This window comes from Artemia franciscana, chromosome 1 (assembly GCF_032884065.1).
Source record: "Artemia franciscana chromosome 1, ASM3288406v1, whole genome shotgun sequence".
In the NCBI taxonomy this organism is placed as follows: domain Eukaryota; kingdom Metazoa; phylum Arthropoda; class Branchiopoda; order Anostraca; family Artemiidae; genus Artemia; species Artemia franciscana.
In genome coordinates this window covers 68,495,721-68,515,393 of record NC_088863.1, presented here as the reverse complement: position 1 = coordinate 68,515,393, position 19,673 = coordinate 68,495,721, and the positions used below count along the sequence as shown (strand labels likewise).

The 19,673-nt window shown below is 34.1% G+C and overlaps 1 protein-coding gene across 1 annotated transcript in view; it reads right to left on the bottom strand.

Annotated features, from left to right (window-relative positions):
* The window catches only part of LOC136033263 (chaoptin-like), a 167,918-nt gene that overhangs the window by 40,766 nt on the left and 107,479 nt on the right, over positions 1-19,673 (bottom strand). Inside the window, exon 8 of the mRNA XM_065714019.1 lies at positions 12,268-12,499. Within this exon, the coding sequence (XP_065570091.1) occupies positions 12,268-12,499 (232 nt within the window). The remainder of the gene's footprint in view (positions 1-12,267; positions 12,500-19,673) is intronic.

Here is a 19,673-nt window from a genome sequence, read left to right as displayed (position 1 = left end):
CCCGGCACATAATTTCTTATGAGTAGCCTCAAGTTTAATAATTTTAAATTTTTATAATCCCCATAAAACTAATTTTTTCATGTCTTGTGTTATCAAAGATGTTTTTTTTACCATCAGTACGAGATACACTTAATCATGACTCATTACCATGAACATTTTAATATAACTCTTCACTTTAATATGAAAAGCAGCTTTTTTCTCAAATATTTAAAAATGTTTTTGGTCTCTTTTATTTGATTTATTTATGTTACTGCTTAATATTTGAATTATATTTAACTTGTTAATTTTTTTATAAGTTTTACTGTAACTCAAATGTTATACAAAATATGAATATTTAAACTTTCCAATCAACAAAAGCTTTATCTGATGTATCTTTGATAATATTATTAATACAATTTCAGCTGATTGGAAGGGATGTGGTGCTCATTATACCCCCTCTCCACTTTTCCTACCTTAATTCCATCGACCATGCGAATGTAGTCTTATATTTTACATAGAAAAGAGTGTCAAGGGGACACTTCCAGATGGAAATATATATATATATATATATATATATATATATATATATATATATATATATATATATATATATATATATATATATATATATATATATATATATATATATATATATATTAGTTTTAAGATCAATAGCTGGTAGTAAGCAATAATGTAGTGTTTCATAACCAGGCGAATGCAGCCCAATTATACCAAATATTTTGTATTGTAGTATGTAGTGTGTAGATTTATTGTATTTTACTAGGACATCTATATTTTACCAAAAATAATGTAGTTGTGGCATGTCAACACCAACGCTTGCTTCTTCTTATTCTGAGTCGTGATACTTTAGTCGCTATATCAGGGCCTATCAACAGACTGTAATTGTTCTCTGAAACTTATTAAATAAACTGTGAACCTACTAGCTACTTTCTATGTCACTTTTACCTGGAGTGAAGCAAAAACTCCTTGGCTTAGTTCATACGGTGAAAAAAAAAGTATTGAACTGAAAGTAAGACAATGCTTAAAAACGGTCAGAGATTAAGTAAAAAAAACAACAACAAGTTTTTTCAACTGAAAGTAAGGAGTAACACTAAAACTTCAAACGAACAGAAATCATTACGTATATGAGGGGAGTTGCCTTCCCCTCAATACCTCGCTCTCCTTGCTCAAGCTGTTTGGTACTTTTAAAAAGCTTCATTTTGTTCTAGTTAAACGGCCCTTGCGTTTCAGGAGTCGCTCTTAAAGAAGTAGGGCAAAAATTTGAACCTTATCGTAAAGAGCATTGCACTGAGGTGGGGTCAACCCTCTCAGATGCATAATAATTACTGTTCATTTTAAGTTTTAATGTTATGCCTTACTTTCAGTTGAAACAACTTGTCTTTCTTTATTTAATTTCTCATCTTTCTCTAAATAATACCGATAATCCGTCTCCCTTCTACGAAAAATTTCCCAATGGAAAGATCTTATGGACAGTTCAACCGTGGCGAAATTTTACCCCTGGAAAATTACCTTTCACATCTCAAAATCTAGAATTGAGCCGGCAAAGAGAAAGTATTATTGGTTGTTTTCCAATTTGGTGAGTAGGTAAACGAAATATTTGTATCTAGTTTTGATGCAACTACAATATCCGTGGTTTTTCTGCGATGCTATTTTCGTATCTTAATTTCGCAGGGTGATTTTTTACGGTCTTTGTAGGGTAATTTCTTTCTTTTTTTTTGTTGACGTTATGGCAAATGAAAACATACTGTTCGAAATAGACATTGTTTCCAGTAAAATGTAAATTACGTTCTGGTCTTTAGATCTAGAGGCAGTTTTAGGGGGGGATAAAGAGTTGTACTTGCCTTGAGTGCAGAAATTTTCGGTGTGCAAAATTTCGAAATAATAACCCAACTGTTATAATCATTTTGTTGTTTTCGAAATTTTATTCGCATTAAAATAAAGTACAGGGCGCTTTTGTCAGTAAGTATAAGAAAATTGGATCCGAATTTTCATTTTTTCCCGTATCTTTATCACCATTCCTTGAAAATAAAGTAAGCAGACTGAATTTAAGTAATTCTAAATTGAATTTAAACAAAAAGTCAGGAAATTGGGTAGTTGTATATTATATGGTACACACTCCACAAGTGAAGTTGGGTTAATCCTGACGAAATGTACAAAAACATGTTGAAAATACAATATTTCAGTAAACAAAATTTTGAAAACTGCAACAAAAAATTATAAACAACAAGTAGAACAATAGGGAATTTGTTTTATTTATGACAGTGGGGCGCAACTTTAAATGAGAATTTTGACCCTATATCCAAGGGCCATCCTCAGCAAAACAAATAAAAACACGAATATAAAAGAACTCACATTAAAATACAATCTTTAAAACTAAAATATTTTAAAGATTATCCTGATTGTACTTCCGTGAAGATTTTATTTTAATGTGAGTTCTTTTATATTCATTTTTTTTCTTCATCGGTTATGCTGAGGTCAGCCCTTGGATATAGGTTCGAAATATTCATTTAAAGGGGCGTAACACTGTCTTATATAAAACATTTCCCTATTGTTCTGTTTGTTGTTTCTGAATGAACGGCAGTGTGATCTTCGTCGCTTTTTACAAAGATTTATGGTAGGGGCCACTCAAAACACATTATATTCTATGCCTAACCTAACCCACTCAAAATACCATTTCTATATATAAAATATTTAATAAAAATATATATTAAACGTAGATTTCAACTGAAATTAAGCTAATTTTTCTTCAAAAACTGACACGTATAAACCAGCTATTTTCTGATCTGTAGATCCAAATTATCGAGTGTGTACCATATAATACACTAGTACAGTAAATTGAATTAAAGATTTAGAAGTAATCAACTGGGGCGAGATAATTTTGATGAGGCTAAAGTAAGAAAAGTCAGTCTTTAACAATGGAAAATTTTGTCAATAAATGAACATTTGGTTAAAATTTGGCCGAAAAATTTTGGGGGAACAGGGGGGAGTACTAATCAAGATTTTGCCCCAGGCACAAACGGATTTAAGATGAAACTTTCAGGAAATTCTCATGACTATGTCAAATTAAATAAAAGGACACTTTGTGCATCCCGGTTGTTAAAAGCACGTACACGCAGTATATATTGACTGGCTAAGGTTATTAAATTGAAACTTTCAGGATTTGTTCGAATAAATCATACGATACCAGGTGTATCTAGGTTATCAAAGGGTATATCTGCAATGTTTTAGGAAATACCTGCACTAAGTTGAAAATTTCTTGAAGTTTTGTGGGGGATTTGAACTAAATCGAAAGACATTATATGAAACCAGTTTTCAATTATAATGACCATATATTAAAGACGGGTAAACTTTCTTTACTAAGGTAATGAAAAATAAACTAAGACTTTTTAATACATAAATAAAATCATGAGTATGGATATTTCGGCTTAATATTCGGAAGCCTTTGTCAACAGAAACAAACAAAACAAAAAGATAACTATTCAAAACAAAACAGATGGTTTAATTTTTTTATTTGTTTTATATTTATGTTTGTTTTGTTTTATATTTTATCTTATATTTATATTGTTTACAAGAAGTTAACTATCCAAAACAAAGCACATTGGGAAAACACAACAGACACTATACAAAAAAGAAAAACGAAAAGAAAACTTAACCAAGTTGTTGAAAGCGTGCAGTCAGCTAAACAGAGGTGGTTCTGGTCTCTTTTGTGCCTGGGGCAAAATCTTGATTAGTACTCCCCCCTGTCCCCCCGAAACTTTTCGGCCAAATTTTAATTTATTGACAAAATTTTCCATTGTTAAAGACTGACTTTTCTTACATTAGCCTCATCAAAATTATCCCGCCCCTGTTGATTACTTCTAAATCTTTAATTCAATTTACTGTACTAGTGTATTATATGGTACACACTCGATAATTTGGATTTAGAGATCAGACAATAACTGGTTTATACCTGTCAGTATTTGAAGAAAAATTAGCTTAATTTCAGTTGATATCTACGTTTAATATATATATTTATTAAATATTTTATATATAGAAATGGTATTTTGAGTGGGTTAGGTTAGGCATAGAATATAATGCGTTTTGAGTGGCCCCTACCATAAATCTTTGTAAAAAGCGACGAAGATCACACTGCCGTTCATTCAGAAACAACAAACAGAACAATAGGGAAATGTTTTATATAAGACAGTGTTACGCCCCTTTAAATGAATATTTCGAACCTATATCCAAGGGCCGTCCTCAGCAAAACCGATGAAGAAAAAAAATGAATATAAAATAACTCATATTAAAATAAATCTTCACGGAAGTACAACCTACACAATTTTTGAAATATTTTAGTTTTAAAGATTGTATTTTAATGTGAGTTCTTTTATATTCGTGTTTTCATTTGTTTTGCTGAGGATGGCCCTTGGATATAGGGTCAAAATTCTCATTTAAAGTTGCGCCCCACTGTCATAAATAAAACAAATTCCCTATTGTTCTACTTGTTGTTTATAATTTTTTGTTGCAGTTTTCAAAATTTTGTTTACTGAAATATTGTATTTTCAACATGTTTTTGTACATTTCGTCAGGATTAACCCAACTTCGCTTTTAGAGTGTGTACCATATAATATACAACTACCCAATTTCCTTACTTTTTGTTTAAATTCAATTTAGAATTGCTTAAATTCAGTCTGCTTACTTTATTTTCAAGGAATGGAGATAAAGATATTGGAAAAAATAAAAATTTGGATTCACTTTGCTTATACTTACTGACAAAAGCACCCTGTACTTTATTTTAATGCGAATAAAATTTCGAAAACAACAGAATGATCATAACAGTTGGGTTATTATTTCGAAATTTTGCACACCTAAGATTTCTGCACTCAAGGCAAGTACCACTCTTTATCCCTCCTAAAACTGCATCTAGATCTAAAGACCAGAACATAATTTACATTTTACTGGAAACAATTTTTATTTCGAACATTGTTTTCAATTGCCATAACGTCAACAAAAAAAAAAGAAAGAAATTAACCTACGAAGACCGTAAAAAATCACCCTGCGAAATCAAGATACGAAAATAGCAAGGCAGAAAAACCACGGATATTATAGTTGCATCAAAACCAAATGCAAATATTTCGTTTACCTACTCACCAAATTGGAAAACAACCAACAATACTTTCTCTTTGCCGGCTCAATTTTACATGTTGAGATGTGAAGGGTAATTTTCCAGGGGTAAAAATTCGCCACGGTTGAAGTGTCCATACGATCTTTACATGGGGAAATTTTTCGTAGAGAGGAGACGGATTATTGGTGTTATTTGGAGAAAGATGAGAAATTAAATAAAGAAAGACAAGTTGTTTCAACTGAAAGTAAGGCATAACATTAAAACTTAAAATGAACATAAATTATTATGCATCTGAGAGGGTTGACCCCACCTCAGTGCAATGCTTTTTACGATAAGGTTCAAATTTTTGCCCTAGTTCTTTAAGAACGACTCCTGAAACACAAGGGTCGTTTGACTAGAACAATAAGAAGCTTTTTTAAAAGTACCAAACAGCTTGAGCAAGGAGAGCCAGGTATTGAGGGGAAAGCAACGCCCCTCATATACGTAATAATTTCTGTTCGTTTGAAATTTTAGTGTTACTCCTTACTTTCAGTTGAAAAAACTTGTTGTTGTTTTTTTTTTACTTAATTTCTGACCGTTTTTAAGCATTGCCTTACTTTCAGTTCAAAACTTATTTTTTTTCACCGTATGAACTAAGCCAAGGAGTTTTTGCTTCACTCCAGGTAAAAGTGACATAGAAACTAGCTAGTAGGTTCACAGTTTGTTTAATTGGTTTTAGAGAACAATTACAGTCTGTTGATAGGTCTTGATATAACGACTAAAGTATCACGACTCAGAATAAGAAGAAGCAAGTGTTGGGGTTGACCACATACCAAAACTACATTATTTTTGGTAAAACATAGATGTCCTAGTGAAATACAATAAATCTACTAACTACATACTACAATCCAAAATATTTGGTATAATTGGGCTGCATTCGCCTGGTTATGAAAAATTAAATTTTTGCTTACTATCAGCTATTAATCTTAAAACTAATATATATATATATATATATATATATATATATATATATATATATATATATATATATATATATATATATAACATATATATACCTTCAAAGTTACTCCTTACTTTCATTTGTAATTTAACAGTTTTTTCCCCAAATTTCAAAAATCTTACAAGTTATCTTATAGAAATTTAAGCTCTCGATTAATTACCCTTTTTATTTTGTTTTCCTTTCTTAATACTTTTGGTTCTAAAATTTTTCAACTGGCAAAATTAAAATGTTTCATCAGAAGTAAGTATTCCCTAGTGTCCCCATCACCCTTATAGCCCAAGGGGAAAGACTTTAAATAGTGTAAATTACTCATATTCCACATATAGTTTCAGTGGAAAATGTAACGATGGTTGTTCTTGGTTGTCTGATCAAATATTAGACCCTAGGGATCGTTGTCTGGGTCAAGAGTTCCAGAGTCCGCAAAGGGAATACTCTGGAAACACCACGCACACGGAAAGTTAAAAGTCTCTGATGGTGTTAGAGGGCAAGAAGTAGGTTTCATATAATAAATTAGGGAGGGAACAGAGATAAATTGAAAGACAATGATTCTATCCGGGCCGACGAAATAACATATTTACTGTGCCACAAGAACCAATTTGGGAATTAGTCTAAAATTTTCATGTTCTCGTCGAAAAAGCGAGGGCAAAGTTGGAATCAGCGGTAATCATAATGACGGATGGTGGGGGACTATGTAGATTTTTTCCTTGTCATGCGTAATTTTATCTTGTCATGCACAATTTTACTATGATATCCTATTAGACTTAAAATATTTCCACAAGTAGGCCTAAGTAATAAGGTAAATCAAAAGCCACTGTGTTTTCAGGCTATCAAATAGTGAAGCTAATATACTTTGGTAACGACTTGGGTTACCAAGCTAATGCTTTCAGAGAGTGTTGGAAGAAAGTAGGGAGTAGATATTGAATAGAGATTTTCTAGAGCACTGCCGGCTTTTTATTATAAACGTTTTTTGTAGAGAACTCAGGACTTGAAAAAAAAAATCAAAATTCAAATTTTAGTCAAAATTCAATAAAATGAAAATGAAAATACAAATCCAAATTCCTATTCAGAATAGTTCAAATTGCTCAGTCAGAATAGTTCACGGTCAACAGAGAAGATTGCAATTCTGTTAGGAAAAAAATGAATACACTCTTAAAAAGAATATTACTTAAATACCAAATTGATATAATTTCAGAAACAATCTGAAGATATATCTTATTGAATATTTTTTTTTATGGAAACATCTTACCTGAATTTGCAATAAAAAACTTCAAATTTTTACTTTTATAAAAAATTTAAATATGTAATTTTGTGTTTTTTATTTGAATCATAGGATAAAGCGTGAAGAACCGCAATTATTGAATTGTAACTAATTTATTCATGGGGTGGCTTGTTAGATGTTTCAAACAATCCAAATTGGCTATTTAGGTCTTCTTCTGTATTACTAGCATTGTTTCTAATAAGTATTCTTCTTAATTTAAATTCGTTAAGGTATTTTCTATAAGGTTTGGCATGTGAGATGTTTCAAACAGGCCAAATTGGCAATTTAGGTCTACTTCTGTATTACTAGCATTATTTCTTATAACTATTCTTCTTAATTTAAATTCTCTAAGGTGTTTTCTATAAGGCGTTGCTTGTGAGATGTTTCAAACAGGCCAAATTGGCTATTTTGGTCTACTTCTGTATTATTAGCATTGTTTCTAATAAGTATTTTTCTTAATTTAAATTCTCAAAGGTGTTTTCTATAAGGTGTGGCTTGTGGGATGTTTCAAACAGGCCAAATTCGCTATTTAGGTCTACTTCTGTATTACTAGCATTGTTTCTAATAAGTATTCTTCTTAATTTAAATTCTCCAAGGGGTGTTTTTTTTAATAAGATGTGGCTTGTGAGGTGTTTCAATCAGACCAAATTGGCTATTTATTAGTTAACATGCTAGGTTTTCGTAAAGGACAATAGAGCTTTTTTGAGTTTTCTTTTTTCTTTATTTTAGGGTATAAATTAAAAGGAAAGTTGCAATTTATTACAACTCTTAATTAGTTGCATTAGTTAGTTAATGATTAGTTTGCATGCTAGGTTTTAGTAGAGGACAACAGAGCTTGTATGTGTTATCTTTATCCTTTACTTTATAGTCTAAATTAAAAGTAGAGTTGCATTTTACTGCAACTATTTATTAGTTGCATTAGTTAGTTAATTATTAGATAATCATGCTAGGTTTTAGTAGAGGACAACAGATAGGGGAATGCAGATATGTAGAGAAGGCACAGACCAAGAAGGACCTTGTCCCTGGGAGTCCATAGAAACTAGGGCACCCTCTCCTGGGGTAATAAATACAAGTCGAGGAGGAAGAAGGTCCCTCAAATGTACATTTAAAAGGGCCCACTGGTGTGTCCACACGTCACATAAGTTACAAACCTTCTCCCAGTAATGGGCTAAATTGCATGGTGATGCAGAACACCATCGTGGGAGGATCCTCTATAGGAGGACAACTGCGGCAGGGCGTAAGATCCAGATTTATGGACAAAGGCCTCTGTAAAGGGCTTCCTTGACCCTTTCGGGGTACCTGCAAGACTGGGAAACTTGCGGTCAACTTTTCTCACTTGAGGAGTGGAGCCCCTTGAGGAAATTATAGCCTAGTAAACAACACAGTACTCGCACGGCATTCTGATTATTGGATATTTTTCTGGGCTTGGCTTATTTTGACGGGCATTTTCGGGCTGAAAAACCTCTTCCTAGCTAATTTATCTACTATAGGTCGCCTCCCCGTAGTAGCATAATAATTTGTAGGCATGAATAAATAATGAGTCGGAGGTAATAGGCTTGGGACTGTCTGTGCAGGATTTCGACTCTTGTTGGTAGAAGAGCATCGCCAAGTGCTGAAAACCATGTTGTGCCCAAGATGGCCCAGGATTGCACAAAGCCTCCAACTTACTGGAGGTCCCAGGGATTTCTTACAGTCTGGTTCTAAGCCGGCTTAATTGCTTCGGGGTGGACTTGAGAAGATATATTGGTCCCCGTCCTGCACTGGTATCCGGGATCATTGCTTTTCCTGAGGCCAAAATAATTTCAAAGATTTAAAGAGCGTGAAAATTAGAACTTGGAATGTTACAACGTTAAAAATTGACTACCGCATCGACATTTTGACTGACGAATTCAGACGGTTTGAACTGGATTTATTAGGAGTTTCTGAAACTCACATCCCCGGGGTAGGAAGCATGAAATTAGGTGTCATAGAATTTGTGTACTCAGGCAGGAAGGATGGGGTACATTAACAAGGAGCAGGGCTCATGATGAATATGGAATCTGCTAAGTCTTGTTTAGGCTTGGAAGGTATTAATAATAGAATTCTAACTGCTCATTTTATGACTAAAAAGTTCAGGGTATCAGTTATAGTAGTATAAGCCCCTGTTGAACCAACTGATGGGGATACTAGTGACTCAGATGAACTTAACTTACAGTTACAGGAGCAAATAGACAGGGTACCAGGTAGAAATATGGTGTTTTTGCTAGAAGATTTTAATGCCCAGGTTAGTAAAAATAGGGATAGATGGTATCCTAGCCTTGGTAAATTTGGTGTAGGAAAAGAAAACAGTAATGGCTGTAGACTTTTTGTAGGTATAACAACCTAATTATAACCAATATGGTGTTCGGTCACAAAATGACCCATAAGATGACATGATATTCACGTGATGGTAAGACAGCAGATTTCATTGATTATGTTGTTGTGAACCGAAGACTAGCTGGATCAAAACAAGATACTAGGGTGTATAGTAGTGCTGTTATTGATTTTAAAAGTAAAGGTCCCCATCTAGTAGTGTCTAAGGTTAATTTAAAGCTGAAATTCCGGAAGGGTAACTACCTCCCGGAAAGTTATGATGTTGGTAGACTCCAGGATCAAAATTTTTTGAAAAAACTTCCAGGAACAGTTGAATACTAAACTTGAGAGTTTAAAATTTGACAATGTGGAAGATCAAAAACAAGGAGAACAACAGGGAATTTTTTAAGACAGTGGGAATAAACATAGGGCCGAATATTCATTCTAATTTATTTCCCACTGTCTTAAAAAATTCCCTATTGTTTTTCTTGTTTTTGGTGTTTGATATGGAAAGGCAGTGTGGTCTTCGTCGTTATTTAATGTGGAAGATATATGGAATAATTTTAGAGCAACAATTTGTGAAGTTAATGATGGTTTTTTAGGGAAGAGTAGTAAGACTGCAACTAGGAATATTAGTGAAAAAGCTTTAAGTTTAATAGAGAGTAGAAGGGAGCTGTACAAGAATTATCTGAGTGATAGGTCGTATCAAAACAAAAGGAATGTAAAGAAAGTGGAGAAAGCATTAAAATATGAACTAAGCAGATGTGAAGTGGAAGCCATGGATAAAATTGCTGGGGATCTGGTAGACGGCATAATAGCAAAATATTACACTGGCATGTTAATAAAGTGAAAGGGAGTAGTCAATCCTTATTAATCCCAGTTAAAGATAAAAATAGGGCCACAATTAGTGATAAGGAAAAAGTTAAAGAAAGATGGGTGGAACATTTTGAGAATGCGCCAAACCAAGCTACAGTTGCAGGAAAAGTTATAGATGAAAATGAAAAAGTATGTTATACCTTGGATATGAAGGAAGATTTGTTTAGTGAGGAAGAATTAGCGACCGATACCAAAAGGATTAAAAAATAATAAGGCTCCAGGTGCGGATAGTGTGATAAATGAGTTTTTTAAATATAGTGGCTCTTAGGTTAGGAATAACCTACTGAAGATTATGAACATGATTTTTGAAAAAGGGGAAGTAACTAATGATTTTAGGAAAACCTTAGTTAAACCACTGTATAAGAAAGGTCACTAGAGTGAGTGTCATAATTATCGAGGCATTAGTCTGGTCTCTGTAGGTAGCAAATTACTGAGTAATATGACACTTTTTAGACTGAGAGATGCTGTAGACAGAGTGTTAAGGGAAGAACAGTGCGGTTTTAGAAAAGGTAGAGGATGTGTCGACCAAGTTTTCACTCTTAGGTTAATAATTGAGAAATCCCTTCGTTGTCAAACACCTTTGGTCCTCAGTTTTATCAATTATGAGCAAGCTTTCGATTCTGTTGATAGAAGAGCGTTAGCAAAGGTCTTATCCTTATATGGTATACCTGAAAAATACATTAAAGTGATTTGTGCTATGTATGAGAATAATACTACTGCGGTTAAGGTAGGAAATGAGGTTAGCAACTGGTTTTGTATTAAATCAGGAGTTAAGCAGGGTTGTGTTCTATCCCCCTTTGTATGGATCATTTAGATGGACTTCGTCTCAAGGAGCACAGGAAAGGCAATTGGAGACCACGGAATCAAATGGGGAGGGAAAACGCTCCTGGACTTAGATTATGCTGATGATTTCAGCATATTAGGTGAAAGTGTGAGCAAAATGAATGAATTTTTAGAGGTTTCGCGAGTTCATGGTGCTAGAACAGGCTTGAAAATTAATGTGAAGAAGACTAAGTCATTAAGGCTAGGAATAAGTGAAGATGAAAAGGCAACGTTCGGTAGCAAAAGATTGATCAGGTTAGCAGTTTCACTTACCTTGGTAATATTATTAGTAAAGACGGTGGGAGCAGTGAAGATGTTAAAAGTAGAATCGCTAAGGCTCAGGGTGTTTTTTCACAGTAAAGCAGATAGAAATTTACTTGTATTCCACCAATTAAGCTAGGACAATAATCGCTGTTTTGATCTATCAAAGGTGAGTCAATCAAATGATTGATTTTAAAAAAAAATTTGGCATAAAAAAGACAGCGATAGATTTAGCTCAACACTGAGCTCCGAAAAGAAACAACCTGTTCTTATAATCGTTGTCAACAGCTGCAATATCTGGATCAATACAGTTATTTGAATTTACCTTATAAAAGTACCAAAAAACAGTTTAAACTATGTTGGAGAATCGACAGTTTCGTCCAAAAAAGCGAGTAAAACCCCAGCGGCCCAGGCCCAGGGAACATCAATGAGAAATATTCAGTTTCTGATGCTCGTATTCGATCTAAATATGCTTAAACTTAATTTACTTAAATTAATATACTTAATATAAAAAACTTAAATATGCTTAAACTTAATAAGGTGGATAAAAAAAAACTCTGGGAAAAGTGAGTGAAACTATAAGTGAAACTATCAGGACTTATAATCGAAGCTTACCTGGAAAGTTTGAAGGGGTAGATGAATCAAGTTTAGTTCTTCAACACGGTCTAATCCAATAAAGGTATCATTGGTTATAGAATTGATCTTATTTCCATCCAAATATAATCGTCGTAGCCTAGGAATTGTGTGCCACGCGGTGTTTGCAGCCGATGGGATTTCACAATGAGAAACATCAAAAGACCTTAATGAAGCGTACGTTTCAAGGATAGTTGGAGACAAATAGGTGATCCTATAAATTGAAATATTTTTAGTAAATTAATATAAAAATTAACCACCAGGGCCAATTAATTAGAGAAGATTCATTATCGTATCGCAGGTTACGTGAGACACAGAGGTTATCAAGAGTTATCCACAAAAGTGCCTCATATGAACTATGTCGTAGCAAATCCCTTTATTTACAGAAACCATCTCCAGTTGGGACCAGAAAAACTACATAAGTAGTCTCCCCCATTTATAAGGCTTCAATAATTTTTAGGTATAAATTTCGATAATTATTAGTATACAATTGTAATTCTTAAAAATTCAAGTAAGCTCAGTTTTCAGTAAAGTGCTAATTGTTAGAATCCTACCAATGTAGGGAAACATTAAGAGTCGGTCTGCTATTTTGTAGAGAAATATTGAATAATATACAAAACAATAACTTTTACATCAAAAGAATCGCATTTTAATGCTGATTTTAAATATATAACTTTCGTCCAAATCAGTTATAGCCATCGAAAGTTACGAGCCTGAGAAAATTTGCCTCATTTTGGAAAATAGGGAGAAACACCCCCTAAAAGGGGACAATCTTAAAGAAAAACCTTATTGTAGAAGTTTCAAGCTCCTATTTACAAAAATGTGGAATTTCGCATTTTTTGCCAGAAGACAGATCACGGATGCGTGTTTATTTGTTCGTTTTTTTTTGTTTTTTTTTTTTGTTTTTTTCCCAAGGATGATCGCATCGACTGAGTGGTCCTGGAATGTCGTGAGAGGGCTCATTCGAAAGGGAATTAAAGGTTCTAGTGCCCTTTTTAAGTGACCAAAAAAATTGGAGGGCACCTGGGCCCCCTCCCACGCTCATTTTTTCCCAAAAGTCACCGGATCAAAATTCTGAGATAGCCATTTTGTTCATCATAGTCGAAAAACCTAATAACTATGTCTTTAGGGACGATTCAATCCCCTGCAGTCCCCGTGGGAGGGGCTGCAAGTTACAAACTTTGACCTGTGTTTACCTATAGTAATGGTTACTGGGAAGTGTACAGACGTTTTCAGGGGGATTTTTTGGTTTAAGGGGGAGAGAGGAGGGGGGTAGGTTACGTGGGAGGATATTTCTATGGAGAAACTTCTCATGGGAGAGGAGAATTTCAATGAAGGGGGCGCAGGATTCTCTAGCGTTATTTGAAAAAACAATAAACAAATAATTATGAAAAGCTTTTTTTCTACTGAAAGTAAGGAGCAGCATTAAAACTTAAAACGAACAAAAATTATTACGCATATGAGGGGTTTATCTCCTCGTTATACCTCACTCTTTACGCTAAAGTATTTTTAGTAATTTCAACTTTTTCTTCTACGGCCTTTGTGATTCAGAGGTCATTCTTAAGGAATTGGGATAAAATCTAAGCTTTAGTGTAAAGAGCGAGGTATCGACGAGGGTTGAACCCCCTCATATACGCAATAAAAACATACGAATATAGACGTTCGTTGCGTAAGTTAATTCGTAAGTTACGTATATTTTTTACCAATGAAAACGTTTGTAAAAAAATTTAAAGTTCTAGTTGCTTTTTTAAGTAATCAAAAACTTGGAGGGCGACTAGGCCCCCTCCCTCGCTCCTTTTTTCTCAAAATCTCCCGATTAATTGCAATTAATAATATGCAAATTTCGTTTTAATTATTTATGTGCGGAGAGCCAAGATCAAAACAAGAATTAATTCAAAAACGCCCAGAAATTAAATGAAAAAAAATAAGTTTTTTTTAAATGAAAGTAAGGAGCAACATTAAAACTTAAAACGAGCAGAAATTAATCCGTATATGAAATGGGCTTTTCCTTCTCAACGCCCCGCTCTTTACGCTAAAGTTTCTTACTGTTTTAAAAATAGAGTTTAGAGAAAGAGTCAAACTTTTGCGTAACGAGCGAGGCGTTAAGGAGAAAAAACCCCTTTCATATACGGATTAATTTCTGTTCGTTTTAAGTTTTAATGTTGCTTCTTACTTTCATTTAAAAAAAACTTGTTTTTCTTATTTATTTTTCTCAAGGTTCAACGTCATTCTGTAGTTCAATGAAAAAATTTATTGTTTTCTAATATTAATATTTGTTTCTTTATTTTCTTAAATATACACCATAAGCCTTACCGAGTGATCTTTGTTTAACTTATGCGGTAAAATCGACGCCAACATTTGTTTCTGTTAAACTAAAACATTAAATTTAAGCTCTAATTTGACCTTTTAAACATTCTCACGAGGAATGTACAACTTTGTAATATCATGGCTGCTGCAATGACTGCAACCTAATAGAGAGCAAACAGTAGTCCATAGTAACTGAAAGTTTAAAGACGCTCTTTAAAAAAAAAACTGCCTAGTGAGACAAAAATTGCCATTCGAAATTTGAACACTTTTCAGGAATGGTAACTGTTATTTTTGATTATTCTTAATAATGAAAGCCTATTGCAAAAAATATAACATACATTTAAAAAAGAAGCCTGAAACCACCCAAAACATGGCATTGGATTGAAAAGTCCCACAACAGAAACAAAACAGAAAATGAGTGGCCAAACTGAAAATAAATCACAATATCTAGTGCTCAATTTGAGTAATGAAAGAGATCCTGCAGCAGCAGAATGTCGTTTTCTGCTATTTTTGGACGCTAAACATCACTATTGTCCGAAGTTGGTAAGCTTGCTAGAAAATAAAATTCTTAAAAGAGCCAATCGATTTGTTATTGTGTAAGACCCTTAACAGCAGGCTTAAACCTCCATTAAAATACAAATTCTACAACAGCCAATGAATTTTTGTGATCAAAAACCTTAAACAAGAGGTTCTGCGCAGCCCATCTTGAAAAACAGCTCTGATGCATGGCGTGGAAGCTGCAGTGCGTTCTCTATTTGTTCAAAAATCTGCAGCTGATAATAACAAGAATACCACAGGATTTTTACATCTGATCTTGAAAAACGAGGAAAATCACTTTTTTGCATAGTAGATAACTTTGAAGACCACACTGCTTTTCCATGATGAAAGTAAAACAGATCAAAATAGGGATGAAACCTTTTTATTGACAGTGAATAGATATAAAATTATTTAACTGGATATTTCGAACACATATAGAGTGTTCATCATCAGCAGTAAAACTAAAAAGACATGAATAAAAATAAACAAAATTTATACCTAATAAACTAATTACATATAGTTTATTGCTCTTATTTTTTTCAATGCAACAGCGGAAGCCAATCTCTTTGACCTTTTCGGTTCCGGTTCATTAGATTTATCTGACATATTACGTGGACAGAGGACATAGGTCTTAGGTGAGGTGATATTTACGTTATTTGACCTCAGTAAATTATCATAAATTGAGTACAATCCAAATTCACCTGTATCTCTGTTTATGGAATTATTCTTGAATAAAGTTTTTTTTTTAATTTCGATTGTTTCCCTAAAATTTGTTTTAAACCTTGGTCCCTAGAAATGAAAGAAACATTTTCAAACAAAACAAAATGATTTGGATAATAAAAGATATCTTCCGAGAGGGCCGACGTGAAATCTTCAGGTTTGGTATTTTGCTTTAAAGATGATAAAATAGAAATATGATGTTGTAGCAATCTCATTTTTAAATTCTGGTTTGTACGTCCAACAAAAGAGCTTCCTCAAGTACATGGGATTTTATAAACCTCACTTTGTTGCTCTACGGAAGTCCGATCCTTTCCAGAATTTGAAAAACTAGCCAAAGTATTACTACCTTTTAAAGCTACCTTTAAACCATTATTTTGTAAAATTCTTTTAAGTTTTTTACTCAAACCTGGAACATATGGTAGAGAACAAAAAATATCTTTCTTTTCTGTTGTTTCCAGAATATCGTCAGAAAATTCTAAAAAATTTTTCCTTCTTTAATTCTAGAAAAAAATAAGAGCAATAAACTATATGTAATTAGTTTATTAGGTATAAATTTTGTTTATTTTTATTCATGTCTTTTAGTTTTACTGCTGATGATGAACACTATATATGTGTTCGAAAAATCAAGTTAAATAATTTTATATCTATTCACTGTCAATAAAAAGGTTTCATCCCTATTTTGAACTGTTTTACTTTTTTGCATAGCTTGTACGCATCTCATTATTTATTTCTAATTATTTTCATTTCAGGGACAAAACAAAGATCCAGTGACAACATATCTCTCGGACTCTTTATTCAAGTAAAACGTTGCATAAATCTTGTGGAAAACTTTAAGGAAGGTAAAAAATAAAACCTATTCAAAATGTCCTATTTAAAAAGATATATATTGACCTGATTAAACATGAATGTTTTTGAAAGGTTAATGCATACATGCAAAAAGAAATAAAAACGACGTAAAGGTTATTTAAAAACAAAGTTTTTCATCTGGAAGTAATGAGTGACGCTGAAGCTTAAAGTGAACAAAAATTATCGCTCTCTTATTTTATTACACCAACCCAAGATACTAGGGCTTAGTTAAGAAATGAACTTACTTTAGCTTTTTTAAGAGAATTGCTGCTGTATCCTAAACCTTATCGGTGATTGGCGCAAAACATTGAGAGCCTTATAAATTAATCGTTGTTTCCTATGAGTGTAAATTCAGTTAGGATCTTACGAATCCAGTCGACGAAATTAAAAATGTTTTGATAATCATTATTTAAAAGAGAATCAAAGGGAAAGAAATTGCTAGGCTTTTTGAGAGGTGGTTGGAGGGTTCTCTTTATTTATATTAGGCTTCCCATTACCAAGAGTTATAGTTAATTCAAATTCCATTAAAAAACCGAGAACTCTACATTGCATAAAAAAGGGATAATGATATCCGTTTTAGTGAGTTCAGCATACGAGTAGTGATGCTCTATCTATTTAAAGTCGGCCATAGTGGGTATACTAATAAAGCTACTAGCCCCTCGAGACGTTATTACGTGTACCTGGGTCTTACGTAATACTATAGTGCGTTTGTAACGGTATACGACATCTGGTTAAACCTGATAAAACCCATAATAGGGTTTGTTCACTTCAGGATTTCTTTTGATGATGGGTAATAAGACCTGTTAGAGTCTGCTAGGCAATTTGGGGAGCCTAAGTAATAGAAAATGTTTACTCACGTGACTGACATAATCGAACCGGATCTGCTCTCTTTGGTGGCGTTGGGGGGGGGGGGGTAGTTTTGAAAATTGAGGTATTTGTAACTAACGTAAGGGTGACCAGATCTTAATGAAATTTGATATTTAGAAGGGTCTTGCGCTCTAAAGCTCTGGGGGTTGGGGGGACAACATTGGGGGAGTTGGAGGGGAAACCCGGAATTCTTGGAAAACGTGAAAATTGGGGTATTTTTATTTTACGAATAGGTGATCGGATCTTAATGAAATTTGATATTTAGAAGGAATTCATGTCTCAGATCTCTTATTTCTAATACCGACCAGATCTGTTATAATTAAGGTAAATTACCTTATCCTAATTTCTGTCTTACTCCAAGATCCTTCTCTATGATTGCATATTTCAAAGAAACAAAATTCATTCTGTCTGCTTGGATAATTTCGTTGTGATTTCATAATATTCAGAATGCGAAGTTTCTTTATATTTTTCCCATGATTTTTCGTTAACTTTTCAATCGGAGTTTTTAATAAGGATTCTTGCGTCTGGCATTTAGAAGCCGGAAGTGAATGCTCATAAAAACAAGAGCTAAGAGCTCATATGGCACTTTTGACGAGGCAAGAAGAGCTAAGAGCCAAGAGATCATATGGTATGAGCTCTAGCAAAATTCTATGAATCAATAGATTGATTTAAAAGGAAAATAAGAGGCTTAATGCCGGCCAGGATTTAAAATAAAGCTCTGAGTCACGATGTCCTTCTAAATATCAAAATTCATTAAGATCCGATCACCCCCTCGTATGTTATAAATACCTAATTTTTTATAATTTTTCCTCTCCCTTTAGCCACCCAGATGGTCGAATCTGGGAAAACGACTTTATCAAGTCAATTTGTGCAGCTCCCTGACACGCCTACCAATTTTCATCGTCCTAGCACGTCCAGAAGCACCAAACTCGCCAAATCACGGAACCCCTCCCCCCAACTCCCCCAACGAGAGCGAATCCAGTACAGTTCCGTCAATCACGTATCAAGGACATTTGCTTATTCTATCCACCAAGCTTCATCCATATTCCTCCACTCCAATTGTTTTCCAAGATTTCTCCCTCCAACTTCTCCCAATGTCAAAAGATCTGGTCGGTATTAGAAATAAGAGATCTGAGACATGAATTCCTTCTAAATATCAAATTTCATTAAGATCCGATCACCTATTCGTAAAATAAAAATACCCCAATTTTCACGTTTTCCAAGAATTCCGGGTTTCCCCTCCAACTCCCCCAATGTTGTCCCCCCAACCCCCAGAGCTTTAGAGCGCAAGACCCTTCTAAATATCAAATTTCATTAAGATCTGGTCACCCTTACGTTAGTTACAAATACCTCAATTTTCAAAACTACCCCCCCCCCCCCCAACGCCACCAAAGAGAGCAGATCCGGTTCGATTATGTCAGTCACGTGTCTTAGACAGGTTTTTATTCTTCCCATCCAGTTTCATCCTGATCTAACCGCTTTAAGTATTTTCTAAGATTTCCGGTCCCCCCAACTGCCCCCCCCCCCAATTACGCAGGATCTGGTTGAGATTTAAAATAAGAGATCTGAGTAACAAGGTACTTCCAAATCTGAAGTTTCATTAAAATCCGATCACACCTTCGTAAGTTAAAAATACGTCATTTTTTCTAATTTTTCAGAATTAACCCCCCCCCAATAGAGCGGATCCGTTCCAATTATGTAAATCACGTATCTAAGACTTCTGCTTATTTGTCCCACCAAGTTTCATCCCGATCCCTCCAATTTAAGCGTTTTCCATGATTTTAGGCTCCGCCCTCCCAACTCCCCCCAGTGTCACCGGATCTGTTCGGGATTTAAAATAAGAGCTCTGAGACACGATATTCTTCTAAATATCAAATTTCATTGAGATCCGATCACCCGTTCGTAAGTTAAAAATACCTCATTTTTTCTAATTTTTCAGAAGCAAAAAAATACCCCAAAGAGAGCGGATCCGTTCCGGTTATGTCAATCTTGTATCTAGGACTTGTGCTTACTTTTCCCACCAGGTTTCATCCCGATCCCTCCACTCTAAGTGTTTTCCAAGTTTTAGGTTTCCCCCTCCCAACTCCCCCCTCCGAAGTCATCAGATCCGG